The sequence below is a fragment of the Macaca thibetana genome, chromosome 4, assembly GCF_024542745.1.
Source record: "Macaca thibetana thibetana isolate TM-01 chromosome 4, ASM2454274v1, whole genome shotgun sequence".
Taxonomy (NCBI): Eukaryota; Metazoa; Chordata; class Mammalia; order Primates; family Cercopithecidae; genus Macaca; species Macaca thibetana.
In genome coordinates, this window is record NC_065581.1 from 93569629 (window position 1) to 93594229 (window position 24601).

At 33.6% G+C, this 24601-nt stretch overlaps 1 protein-coding gene across 2 annotated transcripts in view; it reads left to right on the forward strand.

Annotated features, from left to right (window-relative positions):
* Positions 1-721: 721 nt before the first annotated feature.
* Positions 722-24601, forward strand: part of UFL1 (UFM1 specific ligase 1) — a 33011-nt gene continuing 9131 nt past the window's right edge. The window contains exons 1-12 of one of the 2 annotated variants that reach the window (XM_050789619.1): positions 722-869; positions 2062-2207; positions 3298-3326; positions 4224-4321; positions 5238-5352; positions 7434-7564; positions 12860-12918; positions 14820-14966; positions 15937-16112; positions 17193-17372; positions 19087-19207; positions 21389-21511. In XM_050789619.1, coding sequence (XP_050645576.1) covers positions 793-869; positions 2062-2207; positions 3298-3326; positions 4224-4321; positions 5238-5352; positions 7434-7564; positions 12860-12918; positions 14820-14966; positions 15937-16112; positions 17193-17372; positions 19087-19207; positions 21389-21511 — 1402 coding nt within the window. In that variant the 5' untranslated portion in view covers positions 722-792. Of the gene's footprint in view, positions 870-1431; positions 1659-2061; positions 2208-3297; positions 3327-4223; positions 4322-5237; positions 5353-7433; positions 7565-12859; positions 12919-14819; positions 14967-15936; positions 16113-17192; positions 17373-19086; positions 19208-21388; positions 21512-24601 lie in introns of those variants that run through there. The other variant, XM_050789620.1, reaches the window with a different exon arrangement.

Consider the following 24601-nt stretch of genomic DNA (forward strand, 5'->3'; position numbering starts at 1 on the left):
ATATAAAAGAGAAAGGTACACCTGAGTAAATATCTACTCAACAAGGAAGCAGGATACATGTTCTCTTTGCTTCCCCTGTTTCCTTGATAGCCATGCGCGCTTATGTTTATATTCCTCATTGTTTGATGAAGCTAATCATCAAAATAAGAACTAGGAAAGACTCTAGAACTCCACAGGAAAGCAATTATACAGCCTTTATGACATGCGAATTTATTCACTCTGCAAAAAAAAAAAAAGTAATTACTTTCTGTAGTGTCTCCCATGTATCTCCCAAAAGGCACACGTCTGGGTGCATGTAAAAATTAACACGAAAGCCTATACAAAAAGGAATTCTTAAGAGTTAACAGCTAGAGAAGAGAGGTGCCAGTCTTTGCCCAGGCTTATCCCTCCGCACCCTCCCCCAAAACAAATGGCGGACAGAAGAAAAAAAACATAGTAGTTACTACAACTATTACTCTACGGAAATATTAGGGGTAGTGAAAACAAACTTCTGACACTGAACTTTACTGAGCCCTGCATCCTGCCCACGACCCCCTCAGCCACCCACCGAGCTGCGCACCACCCACCTAACCGCGGCGGCCCCACCAGCCGGGAAGAATCCCCAGCGCCGCGACAGCACCAAGGCACTTCGGCGCGCCTCCGCACCTCGGGCGGCGCAAACGTTTGGTGTGTCTGCGTCTGGGGCGGAGCCTCTTGTCCCTCTGCGCGGCCCGTTCCGCCTTTCTTTTCCTCCCACCGCCTGTCGGCTGACGTGTCTGCAGTTCCTCCGCGTCTACTGCGAGTCAGGCCGTGATGGCGGACGCCTGGGAAGAGATTAGGCGGTTGGCGGCCGACTTCCAGCGGGCGCAGTTCGCCGAGGCCACGCAGAGGTGCCTGACCCTCCCTCTCTTTTGTGGAGCCCAAATTAGGCCGTGGGCTGACACGCCTGTATCTGGGACTTTAGACCCGCGGCCCTGCATCCCGGATCTTCTCACTGCTTGTCACCATTCCCTCCTCCTCCCTCCGCCCCGAGCCTGGATCGCAGTTCTAAGTCCAACGCTCGGCGGGCAAGTCCGCAGCCTAGGACGCCCTGGAGCCCCCCAGCCTCAGCGAGACGCTGGCGCGCCCCGCCCCACCATGGACGGGGCAGGTGATTTCGAGCTGCCTTTATTGAGAGTTCCTCTGACCCTCCCTCACCCACCAGCCATCAAATCACTGTGACATCTTGGCTGTTACACACTTCCTGATCTAGAATGAGCTCCAAAGAAGAGGCTAATTCCTCCCCTCCCCGCCCCGCCCCCCGACCCCAGTACAGTAGTTGGCAAATAGTATGTTGACCCTTAAAACTTTTTGCCTTTTTATCTCTCGTAACAGACCTAGGGCTAGACCCATGACCCCATCTGTCATTCAGGTCACTGACATTTTCTACCAGCCCACTAACCTTTGGAGGATGTGTCCAGAGCAGCCTAACTCTGCTTTTTTAAAATAACGCTAATAGAAGCCTTTCTATTCTTTGACCACTTCCTACCTGCGATGTTTTATTTTGAGCCGGAAGACAGCAATCGCCTTATGCTGTATTTTCTACCACTGATAGCAAACTCGTAACTGCATGGGTAACTTACCAGTAGCAGTTATGATTTCATTAGGCCACATCCCCTGCCTGCTTGTAGACCATGTGTGTAAGTGAGGCAATTATGCACTTAATTTAAAAGAAAATTCTGATTAAACTGGAAATTAAAGTAGGGCATTCTTTTTGTTTGTTTTTTCTTTTTTCTTTTTTCCTACCTCAGCAAATGTCTTCAATTTTCTATTCAGATTTGAAGATTGGAAGCAGGCCTGTAAGAGACAACAGACTTGAAATTTGTGATAGGAGGATGTGTACCAATTAAATAAATGATTTAAGCATATGTAAACCTACTTACTCTGAAAGTTTTTTTTTTAACATTGAATCAGTTAGTGAAAAACATAGATTTTGTGATGTAGAAATTAGTGACTACACAAACTTTTTAAAAGCCTGTGTTAGTTTTGAGCACCAGTGTATCAAGTGGACTTTTGAAACTTAACTGTTTTTCTTTCCCTCAGGTTGTCCGAGCGAAACTGCATTGAGATTGTTAATAAGTTGATTGCTCAGAAACAGCTAGAAGTAGTTCATACACTCGATGGAAAGGAATATATTACTCCAGCCCAAATTAGTAAGGAAATGAGAGATGAGCTACATCTCCGAGGTGGTAGGTAATTCTTTAGTGGTTTTTTTTTCTTGAATTTTTGGAAGGGGCAAAACAAAAACCTGTAAACATGTCATTGCATACTAAATTATAGATTATAAGATATCCTTTTCAATTGTTGATAATCAGGCTTAATATTTTGGGGGTTCATGTAAACATGGTCATATAATTTAAATGAACTCAAATGTTATCACTTAACAAAATAGTTTATCATTTTGAGTTATGTGTACTATATGTGAATTGTTTCTTTTTACAATTCCTTAATTTATTGCATGACTCAGGGAAGGGTATTCAGCTGCCTGTTATTAGGTGGTAATTGTGAAGGGGGACAGTATCTTACAGGATTATAGGTTTTTGAAAATCAAGGCTGTATTTCTTTTTAAGGCTTACTTATACTTACAAATTAGATAACTCAATCCAGTGTGGTACTACACCAATCATATTGTATGAAATACTATTAAAAGCACACACAAAGTTAGTTTCCTTTGTCTTCTTAAAATTTGAACAGAGTACCAGGCATATTTGAATACTATTTGATTAAAATAGAATTAACTATGAAAGCATCTCTTCATATTATCAGAGGGTAACATTGGTCTTTGTTTTTTGTTTTTTTTTTTTTTTATCAATTTTCTTTCACAGTCCCTTTAAAATATGAGTTATAATTTGAAATTCTTAACAGATATTCTTATGCTGATATGTAGAAACCTAACGTTTAGTATCAAATAATTGAAAAACGTTCATCTTAATTTAGCTGTCAATATCTCTTTGATCACAGTAGATAAATTCTGAGTTGTGAAGAGAAATGAATATATCCATAGATATAGCCAATTTGTGTGCCAGTTGGTGCTCATAATTGGCCTGATGTTATTTTAAAAAAAAAAAAAATTTTGGAAAGTAAATTATTGCTTGTGGCTTCAGCCATGAAGACTTACTCAGCCATCAGCTAATGGTGTGTGTTTGAAGACATTAATTATTCTGGCTTTCTGTTCTATGCAGAAGGACTTTGACAAAAACTTAAATGTTAGAATTTATAGCTTTGGGTTGGTGTGTACTCATATGTCATTTAAAATAAATGGATGTCTTTTCTTCAAAGGTCGAGTAAACATTGTTGATCTACAACAGGTAAGTTTTAAATTTATAAAATTTTTGCTTTAATTTCTCAATTTTTTGATACTGTGAATTTGTTCAAGTATTCACTAATGCTGGTATCATATTTTGTATAGTGTTTGTAAAGAAATAGTTATGTAAGTCTCACTGATACACTGAATTGATTTAATAAGTTCTGATACATTGAAATGATTTAATAAATTTTGATTTATTGAAATTATTTAATAAGTTGGCCTTATTAAAGAGTTGGCCAACTCTTCCCCAGTTGGCTTTCTTATTATTAATTTTTTACCAAATGAAGTCATAGTTATCATCTTATGTAAGTTTATGTAATTTTGGGAGAAAAATCACCAGTTTCAGGTTTATATGTTTTTAGTATATGAAACTAATAGAGAAATATTTTTAAAAGCAGAAGCTACTTTCAAAAAATACAAATATATATGTCATTACCAAGGTACACTATAAACAAGAAGCCAGAAAATTTTCTGTAAAATGCTGTCTGTTATATAAATATGTAATTTACTGCTTTATATAAACTTACTAGCAAGTGACAGTGTAATTCTTTAGAACTAAAAATAAATAAGCAATGCACCTCTAATTTTTTATTTGGCCAATGCTTTTTGTATTATTTCAGATTGATTCAAAATTTAAGAATAAGCAATTTCTTTCTTTTTCTTTCTTTTTTTTTTTTTTTTTTTTTTGAGATGGGGGTCTCCCTGTGTTGCCCAGGCTGGTCTCAAACTCTTGAACTGAAGGGATCCTCCCGCCTCATCCTCCCAAAGTGCTGGGATCTAGGCATGAGTCACCATGCCTGGCCAGCAATTTCTTTAAAAATATAGTTCTAAGTGTATATTGTCAAACTTAAGAAACAATGCAAACTTATCACTAATAGAATTTGTGTTTATTTTCCAGGTAATTAATGTGGACCTGATTCATATTGAAAATAGAATTGGTGACATTATTAAATCAGAAAAACATGTTCAGTTAGTGTTGGGACAACTGATAGATGAGTAAGTATAATAAAGTACAAATTTAGGAGCACTTCGTTGATTTTCTTTCTTTTTTTTTAAATAGTGTTTAAATTTAGGCCAATTATGGCCAGTTAGACATTTCATTTAGAACTCTTACAGTGCTAATTTTCATGGTAAGGTTTATTTCACTTTAAGAGTAAGTGCTTAAGCCACATGTGGTGGCATGTACCTGTAATCCCAGCTACTCAGAAGGCGGAGGCTGGAGGATTACTTGACCAGGAATTTGAGACCAGCCTACGTAACAGCAAAGATCCTGTCTCAAATTAAAAAAAAAAAAAAAAAAATTAGTGTTATTGTATGGAATACTTAGAAATAATATAGACTTCTATGTTTTTCTTAAGAAGAAAATGTAAAACATAACTTTTACATTCTTTCCCATGTAATCTTAACTCTGAAAGCAAATTTGTTCCAAAAATGTTAATGGAAATCGAATACAAATCTCCACTTAAAAAAATCCCAGCATGCCAACCTGGCAACATGGCAAAACCCCATTTCACTAATTAAGTTTACTAATTAAAAAATTAGCCAGATGTGATGACTCGCACCTATAGTCCCAGCTACTCAGGAGGCCGAGGTAGGAAGATTGCTTGAGCCCAGGAGGTCAAGGCCGCTGTAAGCCATAATCATGCCATAGCACTCCAACCTGGGTGACAGAGTGAGACCTTGATGCCAAAAAAAAAAGAAAAAAAATTTATTGTTTGATTAACCTTACATTTAGCTACACTAATGAGAAAAAAATATTTTTTAAAATATGAGTGATGAGTGGTGTTCATGTACACACACATTTCATTACTTTTGGGGCATACTTCATTTCAACGGAAATTAAACATAAAACGAGTCAACAGAAAAAAATTCCTAATTCTTTTTTCTATTCTTTTCTTTTTTTCACTATTAGGAATTACTTGGATCGGTTGGCAGAAGAGGTAAATGATAAATTGCAAGAAAGTGGTCAGGTCACCATATCAGAACTGTGTAAAACCTATGATCTTCCTGGAAACTTTCTGACACAGGTATGTATTTTTTTTCCTAATAATACAATATGTCTTTTTACCAAAGGATTTTAAACAAAGACTTTGAATGGAAGGGGAAAAAAAACGAGACTTCCTTACCATCAGTTGATTTATTGCAGGTGTCTGACTTGATATATGTTGTAGCAGTATATTTGTGGGGTGCTTCTTGTACATTAATGGTTCTGAGGAGACACTTTAAAAATGATTGTAATCTTCCTGAACTGAGAGACATCCTAAAACTAATTTATAGACTAAGCTCTAGGGCTGCTTTGATGCAATTAGCAATTGTATAATAAGTGCATGGATTTATTTAATGCTTTTGATACCAGCTATATAGAAACTGTAACCAGACAATTAAATTTCTGATTGCCCAGTTAAATTTCAAGAAATAATTGATAGAGATAATAATTTATAGGGGGTACTACTGGCATCTTGTGAGTAAAGGTCAGGGATGCTGCTAAACATCCTACAATGTACAGGACATCCCCCCAACAAAGAGTTTTTTTGTTCCAAATGTCAGTAGTGCCAACATCTTTTGATTTCACCATTTATCCTCTTCTAAACTGTCAGAATGATGGGAAGAAGAACCAAGGAATCTGACATTCTCTTAACTTTAGGTATTTGTGTCAGTACTCAAATATCTTATGTGTAATAACAATGCTGCCTGAAAACATAGGCTATTTTCTTGTTTACTTTTTTTCTGTTTTTTTTTGTTTGTTTTTTTAGAATCATAGAAATTCATTTGGTAGAGCGGAAAGGACATAAGCTTTTGAGATTTTTAAAAGACCTTGATTTGAATACTGTCTGTACCACTTCTTATTTGACATTAGGAAAATCATTTCATCTCTTTTATGCTTCACATTACGTATCTGTAAAACAGGAAATACTGTCTTTTTTATAGGCTTCATTGAAATCTAGTGAAATATCTAACACAATGGAGAAACTAAATAATGCTAGTCCTGTTTTATATTTACTGAAACAAGGGAAAATCCAAATCTCTCTTTAGGTATCTATCACTTTGAGAAATTCTAACTTGCAAAATTTGCCAAGCCATAATTGCATGAGATTAATTTATAATACAAGCAGATTTACTTGCTCATATTAAGAAAATGAGCTTCCCTAACTCCATTTAAAATACCATTTATAGTATAGATCTGTTTTATAGTGTATTTCAGGAGCTGAAGTTCTATTTTACATGAGCAAACATACGTTAATCACAGGACAAAAAATGTATTTTTAAAATACTTCTTTAAAGTATCCAGCTCAAATCCAAATGATTTCTTATAAAACTGTTTCTGAATACATTTTAGTAACGTATCTAGTTTTTAATATTTTTCAGTTCCATTCTGAATATAGCAGTATTCTAAAAGCTCATTAAGTTGTTTGAAAAACATTTTTCTATATCATAAAAATTTGAACTGAGCTGACTTGAGTAGATTTAACTTAGAATGTGAAATATGTCCAAACTTATTTCTGATGTACCTGATGCCAGTCGTAGTATAGCTGTGGAGAAAATTCTGCTGAACTTGAAAGAAGGTTACCAAGAAATCAGATCATCTGCCATAGATCTTCTGGACAGGCATAAATTTGCATTAGAGAGAATAACTTTTGAGGTCTTACATTTCCCTATGCTGCAGAATCTGGAATAACACTTATACTTCTGTTAGTATTAGAAGCTCCAGAAAGGGTCTTCTCCAAGACCCATTTGTATGTCTTGGCTCTCTGTATATTGGAGGCTGCCCATATCTAGAAACCATCATATCAAATCATCATCATATTGATAGTCATTTTTATTTTATATTAGAAATAGCCCTCATTAACAAGAGCTAATACGACAGCTCAACCTTTTAACATGTAAGCAAGCAATTTGACTCATTTCTTGGCTCTGCTATGAGATAGTGAACTTTTCTAGATACTGAATCTTTACTTTAGTTGATATATCTTATAATTTATGCTTGTTGAAATTTCTCGGTCACATGATTGATACCTCAGCATGCAGCATGACTTGAGTATAACTATGCAAATGCATATGTGTAATTATTTTCTTTTAAATTAATAAAAATTTACATCTTTACCCACAGGCACTAACTCAGCGACTTGGTAGAATTATCAGTGGACATATTGATCTTGATAATAGAGGAGTAATTTTTACAGAAGCTTTTGTAGCTCGACATAAAGCACGTATCCGTGGACTATTCAGTGCTATTACCCGGTAAGTATATTTTAAAGAATATATATTTTCACATTTCTTTGATCATAGTTTGCATTTTTTTCCCAGCAGCTGAATCTTTTTCTTTGTTTTAATAAAGTCTCATTTAGGACCCCAGTTTATTAAACAGATTAAAGGGCAGTTTTTGTAAAATAGAAATTGAGATTCCAGAGTTCTAGAATGCAGCCTCTCTCTCCAGTCCGCATCTCCTTCCTCTCCCTACCTTCACCACCCTTGTGACCCCATATACACTTCTGCAGAATGCAGTTTAAAAACTGCTGCCCAGATCAGTATATAAGTGTCACCCTTGAATCATGGAAAGAACATGCAATTTAAAGTCAGAAGAATTTGGTTCATAGCTTTATCACAGAATAGGCACATGACCTTGAGCAGATAAGTCAGTCACCTAACTTCTTTGGGCATCATATGGGGCTAGAGAATTTTATAACATTTTTTACTTTATAGCATTCTATAATTGTAATGAATAACAATGTTACTTTCAAAGTTACTGACTTTTCTAAAATAAAAATTTCTGAAATATTTGAATCTGTGTAACAGACTCCAGCATAGAATTCAGAAAATCTATATTCTTAATTATCTCCTCTGTCCTGTGTCATCAACTTCATCTCAGTGGCTATATGCCCTACCAGCATTTAAGTATGTCCAAAAGTCTCCCATTTTAAAACAAATCTCTCTGAACCCCTTTATTCTATATCATCTATCATGCTGTTTGTTCCCTCCCTTAAAGTGAACCTTCTGGATAGTTGAAATCTACATTCAGTGTCTCAGTTACCTTCTGTCACTTCTTAACCCACCTATCTAGCTTCTACTACATATATAGCACTCATGTCTCAATATCTGTAAGTCTAATGGATACTTTCTGTTTATTTGGCTTTACAGCAGCATTTAAGTCCAGTTACAACTTCCTTCTTGAAATATTCTCTTTTTTTTAAACATAACACTTTAAATTTCTTCTTATCTCTTTTGGCTGCATCTTCTAAGTTACCTTCTCTAGCTCTTTCTTTCACAATCCTTTAAAGTGTTGTTTCACGCCATCTTTTCTTCCCAGTTCTGTGCTGTCATCTTAGGTGATTTCACATGGCAGCCACAGTGATTTCTCTTTTTGTCATTCAACCAATCAACAAGCATTTGTTGAGCACCTAATGCATGTAAGGCACTAGGGTACAAAAGGGAGAAGGTTAGAAGGAGAGGTTGTATTCTAATGAAATGATTTCCTCCCTCCCTTCCTCTGTGCAGGAGAACTATTTTTTCTGACCAGTTTGAGAGGGAGTTGCTGACATGATGTTCTGTCACCACAGATACTACAATCTGTATTTCCTATGGAAAGGGGCATCATGCTATATAGCTATAATATAGTCATCAAAAACAGCAAACTAACATTGATTGATTACTACCATCTAGTCCTTGGATCCCCTTTATATTTTACTCATTATTGTAATAGTGTTCTTTGTAGAAAAAGGATCCAATTCAGGATCACAGATTGCATTTAATTGATATGAGTCCTTAGTCACTTTCAATCTGGAATACTTACTTGATTTTTCCTTGACATTCATGACCTTGACACTTTTGAAGATCACAGGCCGATTATTTTATAGAATGTTCATTGTTGCTTGTCTGCTATTTATTGGATTATAATCTGCTATCATTATTTACATGTTCATACTGGCCCTGATGTAGCTAGTGGTAGCGCCTGCAGGTTGGCTTTTTACATGCCCCCATCATTCTTGAAACTTTCTTTTCTTTCTGGCTTAAGATGTTCCAGGCTTAGTTCACACTTTCCCTGTCCCAAGCCTCCAATCAGCCATTTCTCCAGAGATCTCTGCTTTCTTTTAGTAGAGTATGGGATTTAGAAACCAAGATCCGGATACTACATTACTTACCACTATTGGGTTCTCACTGCTCCCAGGCCCTCTCAGAGTAGACAAGCTAGCACAGGGCCCCCAGTCCCCAGGCTGCCAACCAGTACCAGTCTGTAGCCTATTAGGAACCAGGCTGTGCAACAGGCGAGAGTGGGCAAGCCAGCATTACCGCCTGAGCTGCTCTTCCTGTCAGATCAGTGGCGGCATTAGATTCTCATAGAAGCGTGAACCCTATTGTAAACTGTGCGTGCAAGGGATGTTGGGTGCATGCTCCTTATGAGAACCGAATGCCTGATGATCTGAGGTGGAACAGTTTTATCCTGAAACCATCCCCCACAACCTGGGTCCATGCAAAATTTGTCTTCCATGAAACCAGTCCTTGGTGCCAAAAAGGTTGGGGACCACTGAACTAGAAGTTACACATACACATGTACATACACCTCTCTATACATCTGTATTTCTATATCTTTATCTATGTGTATTGGAAACTGTGAGTTTGTGCTGATACTTCCAATTCTAGTCCAATACTGTAAGTTTCATTTCATTCTAGTTTCCTTATTTTCCATGTTTGTAGCTTTCTTCACTGACTAGGAAAAATCTAACTCCTATTATCCTTAATGTATTTAGTTACTTGATTAATTCCCCTTATGTGACTGGTTTCCCATTGCTACTGCAGCTCCCTTTCTCATGTGGGTGTTCTCTTTACTCCATGTAGGCTCTGACAGCCTGCACCAGATCACCCTCCTAACACAAGAAATGGATGGTTGTTTCTGGGGAGAGAAACTGGGTAGCTGGGTGATAGGAATGGAGAGGGATTCTTCAGTTTTATAACTTTTTTGTACCCTGTTCATTACGTTGTCAAAAACTAAAAACTAGAAATATCTTTGTTCCTATTTATAAAAATTTACCTTTTTTCTTTGACTAATTATTGTGGTGATGGTAATTTTCATCAAAATCAGCTGTTTTTCTCATTCATAGTAGTCCTGAGTTTCACTATATGGAGGTACCATCAAATAATGAGAGGAAAATAAGTTTTGAGCCTCAAAAGATGTTGCTAGGTTGTGTGGCTTCTAGATAGTACCATTTAAGGCACCATATCTTCATATTTGTCTCTTAAAAATAAGGAACCATCCCACTTCTCTAGTCTAACTTCAGAGGAGACACCTGCATCTCAGACTTTTAAAAAGTTTATATTTCTTGTTTTTATGGATATTTCTTGTTATTATGGATAGCCAGAGGGAAGCACAGGAAGCAGTTAGTGAGAAGAACGATATATGTAGGTATACTAAATACGTTGTATTCCAAATTGAAATAAAAACTCAGCTAGAGTTTCATCATACAAAAAAGCTAGAAATTTTGCACAACTCAATTCATTGTTTATTGAACACCCACAATAAGTTAGGTACCTAGACATTTTAAGATGAAGTCCTTCAAGGAGCTTTCTACATTTTTGTAAGGATGTGTTTGGGTTGAAGGGAACAAAAGATAAAAAAACATGAGAGGTTGTAACAATTATAAGGTAAACAGAGGAGAGCAAAATTCACAGAGGACCTAGACTTTGTTGGTTTGGAGGTTTGCTATGGTTTGGATGTGGTTTGTACCCACTAAACCTTATGTTGCAGTTTGATCACCAATGTGGCAGAATTGGGAGGTAGGGCCTAGTAAGTGTTTGGGTCACAGGAGTGGATCTCTCATGAATAGATTAATGCCCTCCCACCAGGTGAGTGAATTCTTGTTCTCAGGGGAATGCATTAGTTCTCTAGAGAGTATATTGTTTAAAGGAGTATGGCTTCCTTGGTTTTTCCCCTTTGTTTTCTCTTTCACTATGTAAATTGGAACAGCTTGAAACCCTCAAAAAATGTAGCTGCTCAATCTTGAACTTTCTAGCCACCAGAATCATGAGCCAAATAAACCTTTTCTCTTTGTAAATTACCCAGCCTCAAGGCTTTTGTTATAGCAATACTAAACTGACTAAAGCCCCTGCCGTGCTTCCAGATACTATAGCTAAAAATTTTGAGTAAAACAATTTAATAAAAAGCAAATTGATCCTAAGAATTGGGTAAAAATAATAATTTACTCAAAAACACAGTTTTAAATAGTTAATTCATTTTCATACAACTGTTTCTGCTTTCACAAGTTTGAAGTAGAAAATATTTACATTATCCTAAATCATCAACAATGGAGGATTGAAATGTTAGAATTACTTAAGTCGTTTTGTTATATGCATTAAAAATGAAAACAGATCAACCTTAACTAGAAAGAACAGGCATACTGGCTTAAAATGAATAGAAAAAAAAAATTGTAATCAGAATAAAAAGTCTAGATTATTTTCTTGTATCCTTTACTTTAAAAAAAAAAAAAACTATAGGTATTATAAATGAGATACAGTCATAGGGGTCCACCCCAAAGAAATGAAAGCATTCATCCATACAAAGTCAAAAACATAAATGTTCATAGGAGCATTATCCACAATAGCCACAAACTGGAAATAGTTCACCCGTCTGTCAACTGATGAGTATATAAACAAAATGTGGTATATTCATACAAGGGAATGCTGTTCATCAATAAGAAGGAATGAACTACTGATGTATGCTTCATCATGGATGAATCTCAAAAACACAGAAAGGAGAGCACATATTAATTCCATTTATGTTAATGGCTAGAAAGGCAAATTTATAGAGGCAGAAAACAGATAATTGTCTAGATTTAGTAGTGGCAGCAGGAATTAACTGCAGATAGCTATCAGATAACTTTTTGGCTGATGAAAACATTATAAACTGGATTGTAGCGATGGTTGCACAACTCTGTAAATGTGTTAAGATCATTGAATTGTACATTTACTGTGGGGTAGATTTCATGTAATTTAAATTATACCTTATTGCAATAAAACTGGTTAACAAAAGAAATGCATAGTCATTGCAGAAAATAGAAAATACTCAAAAGCAAAAAAAAAAAAAAAAAATTTAAAATGGATCCCTCTCAGTCAGTCACCCTAATCTAGCCTCATATCATTCCAAACATTTTCAGTGCACATGTGATCTCATTTTTCTTCGAAAATAGAACCATATGACATCCACTTGAATATTCCCAAGTAAGGAACGAGCCTCCCAGACAGAAAAAACATTGAAGAAAAACCTAAAGACTAAGGCAAATAGTTACGTATCATGGAAATCTGAGAATTTAGAGGAATGGGAATGTAAACTGATCCTTGATTGCAAGTACAAGTTGATGTCCCTGATATTTCAGTAACAACATTCCAATTAAGGATTTAAAATTTGGTGTAATTTTTGACTTTATTTTTAATTTTAAGTATTTAAGTATTTTTCTTAAATTCTAATTATCCTATTTTTTAAGTTCGTTAATCTATAACACTATAATGAGTAAGAAGTTTTTTTTTTTTTTTTAACTTTCCATAAAGACCTACAGCTGTGAATTCTTTGATTTCAAAATATGGATTTCAGGAGCAGCTTCTTTACTGTGAGTTTGGTTTAAATTATATTTACTTAATTAGCTGCTGAATAGGCTATTAATGTAAAACTAACTTTAATGCTTTTTCCTCTTTGTTAATGTAACTAAAATATTTCCTGGTTTAAAAAAGTTTCTGTATCGAGTTTTATATATGTAACTATCTGTGATACTCACCACACATTTAATATTGGTTAGCCCTAGAGCACTATAATGAAAAAAAGTAAGCATTTATAATGAAAATATATGTCTCACACACTCTATTATACATGTACATATAGATATTTAAAATTGTAAGATTAAGAATAGTTTTTACTTTGTTTCTTATGATTTTGCTACATTATCTAATATGAAAGTAAATCGTGTTTCACTAACAATTGTTACCAAGAGTTGATAGCAATAAAAGTACATTCTTATCATTGAAACAACATATTATCTCGAAAATAATCTTTGTTCATTATCTTTGTTGTTTGTGAAGCTCTTGTGAGGTTTTGAGGGTTTTTTAATGCTTTGCTGAAATAATTTTTAAAAGCAATGATTTTGTCTTTCAACTCAGATTATCTGTGCAAATGTAAGAACTAAAATGAAAAATGGAAAAGAAATATCAAGTATTGAACCAAAAATTAATTTTCACTGTCTATTCAGAATATGAACTTAAAAATTTTTGTTTGACTGATTTAAAATTAAACTGAATTTTTTGGAATCTATGTAATTAGGGGTTGGTGTAATTTCATTACAATGTAAAGTTCTTCAAATAACAGTGACTTCACAACTTTGGTCAGAATTTAGAATGGATTTACATTGTACAGTCATGAAATTGAGGATTGTATGTTGTAGTCTATTGAGAAATCTGGACTTTTTTGATGTATTCTAATTTACTCAGCATTGCAATTTTAAAATTCATGCACAAACTAATTTTTATTTCTGTTACAGACTAATTTTCATTAGCCTTTCTTTTTGCCAATCATCTTTTGAATGTGCTTGCTGATTCACTTAGAAATAGCTCCCTTCCATCTGCTTTTTCCTTTTTAGAGGATTTTAGTTTCTAAAACAAAATGTTAAATGTTATGGTTTAAATAAAAATATAAATTTGGTATTAATGGCAGCACCTTCCACTTCGTGGTGGTGGTGATGGTAGTGATACTTAGTTAATAATTATTATTGAGTCTTTATTACCTGCCAGCTACCGTTCCAAGCAATTTACTTGAATACAACAATTCTGTAAGATGATACTGTTATTATCCCCATTTCACAGATACGAAAATGGAGAAATAAGGACAGTGACTTGTCTAGTGTTTCATAGCTAGTGGGTGGCAGAGTTGAGGTTTAGACTTAGTCTGATTCCAGAATTGATCCTCTTAACCAAGGCATTATACTGTTCTTTTAGGTGGGGCTGAAATGTCTTACTTCAATGTAAACAGTGGAAATGTAATAACTCTTTAAAATGCTCATAGTTTTATTTCACACTGCTGGTGCTAATATAGTCTAGGTGTCTTGATTTTTTTAATATTAAAAAATGGAACTTGTTAACACTAATAATTGTGTATTACCTGTTCTTCAAGTGTTTTATCATCTGTTTTTAGTGAATCATGAAATAGATAATGGCATGCTATGTTTTTCCCAAAATTACTCAAACTAAAAATTTCAGGTTAATATTAACTAGTTTGAGTTACAAGTTCAACACCTTTAGCTAGTTGCCAAAATGCAAAATTTCCCTGAATTTATAATCTGAATATTCTCATAAATGGCAGGAAAATTTTGTCTAAAATATACTACCTTTATTTTTGCTATTTAAACTTCAGGTTGGTTTTTTAAAGGTTAAGAATAAGTAAATTATGACATAATAAAGTATTTTACTTTTTAAGATTTATACCTGCTCTGATTTATTTGTATTCATGTGGTTTTGTTTTAAGCTGTGCTTGAGGAACTTGTTAATAGCGGACGCTTACGAGGCACTGTGGTTGGTGGGAGACAGGATAAAGCTGTGTTTGTCCCTGACATCTACTCCAGGACACAGAGTACTTGGGTGGATTCCTTTTTCAGGCAGAATGGCTATCTAGGTAACTTTCTTATTTCTTTAAAACTAAAATTTCTTTTTAACACTAAACTCATTCTTCAAAAGTATTATACTAACCCTAGAGTTCTCCTTTGATCTGTGGGTTATATTAAAAATAATAATAAATAAAAATTTTAAAATGGGAACCCTAGAGTCTACATATACTGTCCTGTATTATCAGAAAATTATAATGGTTCCCTTCGAGTATAAAGTAATCACACTGTGAGTTTCTATGGGTCTTGGAACTGAGTTTAGTTCTATAGTTACTGAACAATTATAAGGTAAAAAGGCTAAAAGCTGGTACTAATTCCTGCCAATCTTCCAGTTACATTTATTAAGATGGCACCATAAACTTAAAAGTATTTTTTAATTCATATAAGTAATTATATCTTACATTTTGTGAAGTTGCCCGGTTTTTCAGATATATCATCTTAGAAATATTTTGTTGACTATCAGATTTACAATGGGTATTTTTATTGGTTACCTAATACTTTGGAAACATTGAAATTATTCTAAATTCTGTGTCTGAAGTTCTACTGTCATTTGGATAAATTGGACTGAATTTAGTTATTTAAACAATTAGCATATATATAAGATATATATACATATATATATAGCTTAGTTTAATCAATTTTATAATCCAAGTCAAACTGCATAACAGATTCCTTCCTCAGTAATAAACCTGTATGTCCTTAGTATATAAACAATTTAAACGTATGGTATAAAATACTGGGTTTTTCTTATGTTTTCTTGACTTCCTAAAATGTACTTTTCAGTTTCTTCAATTATAATCATGGATTAGAACTTTATTATAACTAGTTTTCTTAACCATGATTATTTGGGGTGGAGTTAGAGGAGTTAAGAAGGTAGATATCTCTAATAACTTTATTGGCTGTAACTTTTAAGTCTTTATTTTTCACTTTTGTCTTACATGTAATTGACAGTTCTAATCCAACTTTGTGATGTATTTGTAGAATTTGATGCTTTATCCAGACTTGGAATCCCAGATGCTGTAAGCTACATAAAGAAAAGATACAAGACTACACAACTCTTGTTTTTGAAAGCAGCTTGTGTTGGTCAGGGACTTGTGGATCAAGTGGAAGCATCAGTAGAAGAAGCCATCAGCTCTGGAACATGGGTTGATATTGCGGTATGTTTTATCTTTTCCTCACTTTTCTTTAACAATGACAACTGATATTTTACTAATATTTGACCATTTAGAAATTAGGATACATAAAGATGGTCTTGGCTTTGGAGGCAAATTCTAATCATTGTTATAACAAAAATAATCTTTAGGCTTAAAGTCTTTCGGGTGACCTACTACGTGTGGACAGTCAACATCCAGAATTCTATAAATCTCAAAACAAACAAGCAAACAGTATAACATTCCTGTTAATCGTGATAAAGAATTGATGAGACTTCTCACATCTTTTCCAAGCATTTACAGCTGTACTGGCATCAGGCATTGTGTAGCATTTGTTTATTCCTTATCCATTAATCTCTTCTAACGTATTAACACAAGCTGCCTTGGCATTGATAGTGTTTACTTCAGTGTTCAATGTTGACTTGCCTTTCAGTATGCCAAAAAGATAAGTGTAGATAAAGATAAATAAATGAGGCCAATCCATTATTTTCTAGTCGGGCCCAGACCCTCTTTATAAAGCAGAAATTCTTTGTTTTGGATATGAAAGTCCCAAAGATTCCAGATTTAAGTGTTCTTTTATTCATCTAACAAAACTACCTTCTGTGTGCCAGGCACCATTCTATTAATACTTGTTGGGGATATGGTAGCCAGACAAGCTTGCTGTCTTTAGGAGGGATACTTTCATTAGGGAGAGATAGTTAAGGAAAACAGTAAGATAATTTCAGATAGGAGGAAGAGTTATGACAAAATACATTTTGAAGGTTATCAGGATATTCTGGTGGACTGCTTGTGACATCGTGAGAAAGACGAACTATGTGTGCCTTGTAGGTTTTGGTGTTGTTTTGAACAATTGGAGATGTCTGTTAGGCATACAAGTGGGGAAGGTAGGCAATAGGATATATGATTTCAGAGCTCAGAGTGGTGATGAAACCAGAAATATAATTTGGAGGTAATCGGCATAAATATGGTTCCAAAAGCCACTGGACTTAATGAGATCACCTAGAGAGAGCATATATGTATATAGCAAATGGTTTCACTGCATTATATTGCATTTATACTTTATTTTTATTTTGTTTGTAATTCTAGCCTCTGCTGCCCACTTCTTTATCAGTTGAAGATGCTGCCATATTGCTTCAGCAGGTGATGAGGGCATTCAGCAAACAGGCCTCAGCTGTAGTCTTTAGCGACACTGTTGTAGTCAGTGAAAAATTTATAAATGACTGTACAGAACTGTTCCGTGAGCTGATGCACCAGAAGGCTGAAAAGGTATGCCAGATTTCCTTTTATCTGCTAATCTTAATGATATTTTCAATGTAGAATCATCTGATGTCTTTTGAAAAATGGGATAAGCAAAAGTGAACACTTGGTATCATTTATTATTTCCCTTTAATGTATCATTCCTTTTTATTTTCTCTCCCAGATTTGTTTTTTCTCTTATTCCCATCAAAACATATGACTTAAAAGTTGGTGAACTGACTTTATAAATTAAAATAACATAAATGAAATTACACACTTTTCAGTTAAGTTTCCTGAGGTTGGTCCAACTTTAAAACATCAAAATGCACAAAAAACAGTATCTGTAGATATGTACAAATATACAGTGTATTTGTCAATCAATACACAATATATTAATCTAGCAGAGTCTCAATAGTTTTTCCTATTTGGGGTACACAGACAGGGTAAATTACTGAAGAAAGAAATTTTGTTACCATTTATTAGTTCCTCAGAGCAACTACTGTCAAAGTATTTTGAAATAGAGGTCCTGCCAGGTCTGTGTTAATGACTCTTTAGTTCATGTTTCTAGTTGGCAGTGTCACCTCCTTAAGCCTGCTCTCAAATAGGTAAAATAGGCCTATTTATTTTAAACTGTTAATAAATTTATGAGGGCTTATTAAATATGTAAATTGTTTAGCTGTTCTCCTTTTAAGCTCTTTAATAGTCTAAAAATGAGATAAATTTCTGCATTTAACCTGATAAGCAGCAGAGAAGATTAAAAAGTATACATGTTTGATGTCAGCAAACCTGAATTTAAAATGTGTATTCTCTATATGACTTTGGACAAATAGAACTCTAGTTTCCTTATCTTTAAAGAAACAATTATGATGCCTACTATGGAAAGAATAAATATAAATAAGGGATATATGTAAAACATCTGTTCCATGTGAACTACCAGTTATTAAATGACTCTTATTTTTATTTGGGATTTTTTACTCAAGTAAAAATTTAACATGGTCATCACTTTTCTTCTTTCCTTGGGCTCCTCCCTCTAACCACAAAAATAAATTCAGAAAAAGATGATTATCTCGTGTGAACTGTCAACATTTTAAGCATTTTCCTTTAGAAAAACAAAAAGGAAATAATATTGTTTTTATCATAAATGTATACTTCTGTCACTAGAGATTATAGGACCCTATCCCATCAGAAAGAATCAGTATTCAAACTTGGAAATACTTCATCGTTGTTATAAACTTTTGGAAAGCAGAGATTATTAAGAATGAGTCCAGAGGGGGGAAAAAAAAGATTATATGACTTACTATGCAACTCACATATGGTAATTTGGGTGGAGTAGGGGATGGAGGGTTCATTATCTTTAATAATCTCAAGTATCCAGGTGGCATTGGAATTGGGAGTCTCAAAAAGCAAAGGAGCATGGGGCATCGATTAAGCTGTGGTAAAACCAGCCAGTAACAGTTGGAGAGGATTGCATCTGATTGCCACTGTGTAATCAGTTGTTAAGTGACAGGATAGGATTTCTCATTAGTTAATAATGGGTACAAAAAAAGTCAAGAGCAGCAAGGGAAGAGACCTATTTTGGGCAAGGAGAAACATTTCCCTTAGAGTGACAGCTCTGAAACAAAGCTCTAGAGTTCTTCTAAGCAACAAAACCAAACAAGAATAATCAGTGAGTATATAAACAACTTTTATGCTTTTGGAAATGCTATATGTTTTTCCTACCAAAAAAAAACATGTTTTATTTTAGGAAATGAAAAATAATCCTGTGCATTTAATCACCGAAGAAGATCTGAAACAAATCTCCACTTTAGAAAGCGTTAGTACAAGTAAAAAGGATAAAAAAGATGAGCGAAGAAGGAAAGCAACAGGTAATAAATTGTTAACAAGGAATATTCAAAGATAAGTTTTATATTTGCTGCAGTGAACTTTGCATTTATCCCATTTATTATGCCCTTTGAAAGGCCTTTTATTTTATTGATTTACCTTTAAACAGCTAATACCAACCAAATATTTTGCCAATGTGTTAAATTTTATATATTAAAATGGAAATATTGGTGATTATGTTTTCTGTTTTTTTGTGTGTATGTGTGAAAACTTAATTTTGTCATCATGCTTATCTCTTGTTTTTCCCCATCGTTCCAGCCCAGTAGCCCTTTTATTTTTTTTGATTCTCAAACTTGCCAGGGTCATATTCACCTCAAAGCTTTTACACTGTTCTTTTTACCTAGAATGCCCTCTCCCAAACTTTAGTAACTGGTTTATTCTTTCATTCAGAGCTCGACTTTAAATGCCACTTCCTTAGGGAGGCCTCCTAACCCTTCTGAGTAGTAGCCACAGTCACTCTCTGCTACCTCATTTTGTCAATTTATTTGCATCACTTTATCACCATGTTGTGTTTTATTGTTTGGGAACTGTGTTGATTTCATTTATTGTTGTACTCTTGCTACATACCCAAAGCACCACTTGATATATTTTAGGTGTCCTATAAACATACTTATTAAATGAAAGAATTTCTCAATGAAATATTTTTATATTTCTTTTTCTAAAGTCACTAGAAATTATTCTAGGTATCACTGGTATGCTTGTAATTTGTGTTGGAAAAGTAACATATTTCCATAGTTTTTATAGTAGGAATAGTGTTATTAGTGCTTTATCGGAACTGAAGAAATTCAGTATTCAGCATTTTTCATTAATAAATACACTCCTAATTCTTTGAGTTAGTTTATTTACTCATCCAAAATCTTTTTCTGTAAAACCTTTCAATAGCATTATGAAATTTCTCTATTCTTCCAGGAAAATTAATAAATTACTTAAATAAATCACAATAATATTCGTAGCTATGGATATTTAATCATATTATTTGAAGATACAGTTATAAATTTGCCTTACGTCAGTATAACTAGTCTATTTAATATTTTATTTCTTATTAAAAGTTAAGGGTCATTTGTTGTTTTATTTTCAGTGATAATGCTATTGTATTATAATTGTTTAATTACAGTGTGTGGAATCATGTCAATCATGAATGTCCCCCGCCATAGGAAACTTATTGCCAAATGTAAAAAGCATGTTCACTTTAGACTTATGCTTTTGAAAATAGAATTTTTTTTATTTTCAAAGCATGGGAAAATAAATTAATAGAAGTTTAATTCTAGGATATGATGAAATCTAAGGCAAATCTATTTAGAATTTAGAAAAAGATCTTTAGTGATTATTTTAAAGACTAATCTTTTACTTATTTTATAGTAATATAATATAGTTGTAATATGTTCAATGGTTTAAACCCATTATCAGTATTCCATTTTGTAGAGTAGATATTTTACATGTAAATATCAAAGAGCAGGGAAATGCTGAAGTAGTATTTTTTATTTTTATTTACAGTGTTTGCAATGTTTCATTTTTTTTAAGTCTATAGTCAATAGGTAATGATACTTTTATACTTAACCAATTAATATTCATTGTCAACATTTATGGAGCACGTGTTATGTTTCAAGCATTTCTGTAAAGAATATATACATTAATGACACATGATCCTTACTCTTCAGAAGTTTATAATCTGGTTGAGTGGCAGATGAGTCAGGATGTCTCCTCTAAAAACAGGTAATAATCTTTCAACCAAGAAGGCAAAATAAGAATAATTAAATTTGTGAAGTCTTGTAATAGAAGGTTATTGATGAGGCTGTGGTAACACAGATGAGCAAAGGAGGACACATTTCTTTTGGGGAAGGTAGAAGAGGAAGTGAAGGAATGGATTTTTGTTAAAATATTGAGAGTTACAGAAAAGAGGTGACATTAGAGAAGGAGAAAGAGAATGCATTTAGAGCAGTCAGTCTATCTAAGTGGATTGCTCAAAAGATTTCATATTTTATTATTTTTTATTTATTAGATTTACTAAACTTTTAATAAGGGAACTCCAAATTTAAAAAGAGTCTAAAAGTTTCTTTTACCTTTATTTTTTCTGCTGTAAAGTTAAATACAACAATATAGCATCATTATTTTCTAAAAATGATGATTTAGTTAAGTAATGCTAACTAATGTCATTTTCCCACCAGAGGGCAGTGGAAGCGTGAGAGGAGGAGGTGGGGGCAATGCCAGAGAGTACAAAATTAGAAAAGTCAAGAAGAAAGGAAGAAAAGATGATGACAGTGATGATGAAACTCAATCATCCCACACTGGTAGGTAGCTTTTCTTTACTTTTCCTTGGTGTATGTGTGATGTTTTTAACATATTTTCTTAAGAAGTATATAATTAGGTATATATGCTAATACAGGAAGTCCTTGTTTTGCAGTTTCAGTGGCACAAATTTCAGTTACCACACTTTAGTTAAATAATATCAGTCCAGTAACAACACTGTTTATCTTAAATACTAGATACAAAGATACTTTGATACTGAGTATTGTATAAAGTACAGATTTCACTGCTAGCTCTTCAGTCCACAAATCAGTACATAAATAACAGATGCATATCATGATCTGTGACAGTCACACCACTCATTATATAGTTTGTCAATGATTGGTCACTACACATTGGTTATTCTTTATGCACAGACAACAAAGCATGTAGCTGTATTGCCTAATTGTCTCCCAGTTATAAACGCTGTGATATTTTACAGAAATGGATAATCATAAAGAGAATTGGCCAACAGAGATAAAAGTGCAGCAAAGAAATGAAAAGTGGTAACGCTGAAAATAAAATTGGAATCAAACATAAATGGAGTTATAGAGGGACTGTGGGAATGTTGACACTGCCATTGTTCAAGAAAATGAGGAAAGTGGTTATGGCAAAAAGGATGAAAACATCTTAGAAGATGTGAAAATGGGCAAAAACTTTACAATTCTTGGAGATATTCCAAGACATTGAAAAGGCAAGGGATAAAACATTGGAAGCTGATTCAGAGTTAGAAAGTAGTATAACAATTTATAAGGCATAGGAAAACTACTTGCTCCATACTGCAAGTTAATTGATAATAAGAAGAAGGCAAACACTGTTCAAACTATTCCTGATAAGTATTTTACACAGAAATAAAACACTTTCATTCTCCATGTTCTAATGTATTAAAATACAGCGTATTAAATTATAAACATTAGTTTTACTTTTCATTTTCCTATACATTTATAACCAACAGTAAAAGCTTTTAATGTTTACCAGAAATTTTTAAATGCCACGGACCAATTGTAATTTTTCCCATTGATTATTAAGAAAGCTTTGCATGGTTTCACCTTACCTTGATCATTTTTATGGTCTTCTACTGCCATGCAAAACAAGTATTAGGGTATTTTTGAAAAGTAGACTTTTGCAAATTTAAATAGGAAACATTAATTTTATGTACCTTTTACTTTCATAGTAACACCTAACAGGTTGGTTGCTTAAATCTAAGAGAGAGAATTAATTATATGCATCTTTCTTTTCCTAGACTTGTTAGTGCTTGGCAAAGAAAGTCTGCAAGAGACATCTTTTGTTTTTCTAATTAAAATTAAGATATTTTTAATTTTTCTGTTTAGAAAAGGTAAACTTAATGAAACCATGATACCACCCTCTTCCTTATCCCCACCTAAATGAAAATTTAAAAAAAAAAAAAAATTTAAATGATAATAGGTTGAGATTTGTGTTTTCCCTCTTTCACAGAATTCATTACATACGGGCTATAGCTGGAAGATGCAGATATCAAGTGATGTGCCTGCAGCTATTAATGTTCTACTTGTTGTTTGTAATAGCACAGTTGTTTAAGATTTGTCTTTAAAGTATTCTGCGATAGGTAGAAATAACTACTGTTCCTCATGTATGTAAAACAGTGTTAATTAAAGGAAAAGTATCTTTATAGGAACTACTAGCTTTATCCTTATTTTAAATAGGATTAAGACTATCCATTGTGAATTTTAATTTTTCACTGGTAAATGAATATTCCTGTTGCCCAGGTGTACTAGGCATGTGGGTGAAGAGGCATTACAAAAAAACACTTCTCTAATATCTGTAATCTTAAATAATTGTTAAATGAGGCATGTGATACTCCTTTTGTGAATAGATTATTATTGAAAGGCGCTATAAATGTAGTAAAACCATCTTACCTTTAAAAATGTAATTTCAGTGCTTTTGAAAAAAAATTTGTGTTGTAATCTCTGAAATGGAGGATGAAATTGGGTTCTCAGCTAAAATATAGGATCAACTCAGTATGAAAGATTACTAGAAGAAAATGTAATTTAATAACCTGTAAAATGCATAAAGGAATTAAACAGGGAAATCATAGATCATTTAATGTGAACATCAGGAATGGACAGCAGATCTCAGAAAATAATAGTACTGTCTGTCTACTCCGAAGCTAAGATGTTAACTCCTTAGATTTTTATTTATAGTGAAAATTGATTTTTGAGCCATTTTATTTTTATTTCTAAGGTTTTTGCTTGTAGAATCAATAACTTAATTAAGCTAGAAATAATCATTTTTATACCTTTACAATTTCTAATGGAAATATTGTTAGCTTGCTTTTGTCTACAACCCATGCTTTCCTAAGTAAATGGGTAGGCATGACATTTGCACAGTTAACAATTATTTTCATTACAGTAGCTGCATACAAATTTTCCATACTATAGACTTATTTTTGTGAGAGCAAAAATATAGAATTTTGAGATTTTTTTTATCTATGCCTTTTCCAAAAGATAAATTTTAGCTTAAACAATTATTGGAATTGTGATTCACATGATTATAAAGACTTTCCAAAGATCTTATTTAAATTATAAGGATTATTTAATATCTAATAAATTTATATTTTTATAAAGGAGGAAAAACTGCCCAATATTCCTTGTTCAACAAAGATAAATTATTCTTTCCTTAAAAATTTGTTTTGAAATACTTGTTTTGATTTCTGGCTATTTGTATCATCCAGGTTTAACAAAGGGGAAAACCCTTTATTATTTTCTGATTGACTTGTAGAAAATAATCATTTTTAAATGAAGTTAGAAAATGATCACATAAGAAATTTTACCACTTCATGATAAAAACCTTCAATAAACTAGGCATCAAAGGAACATACCTCAAAATAATAAGAACTACTTACGACAAACCCACAACCAGCATCATACTGACTGGAGAAAAATTGATAGAGCCATTAAGAACTGGAACAAGGCAAAGGATGTCCGCTCTCACCACTCCTATTCAACATAGTACTAGAAATCCTAGCCAGAGCAGTCAGGCAAGAGAAAGAAATAAAAGCATCCATACTGGAAAAGAGGAAGTAAGATTATCTCTGTTCTGATGACATGATCATATAC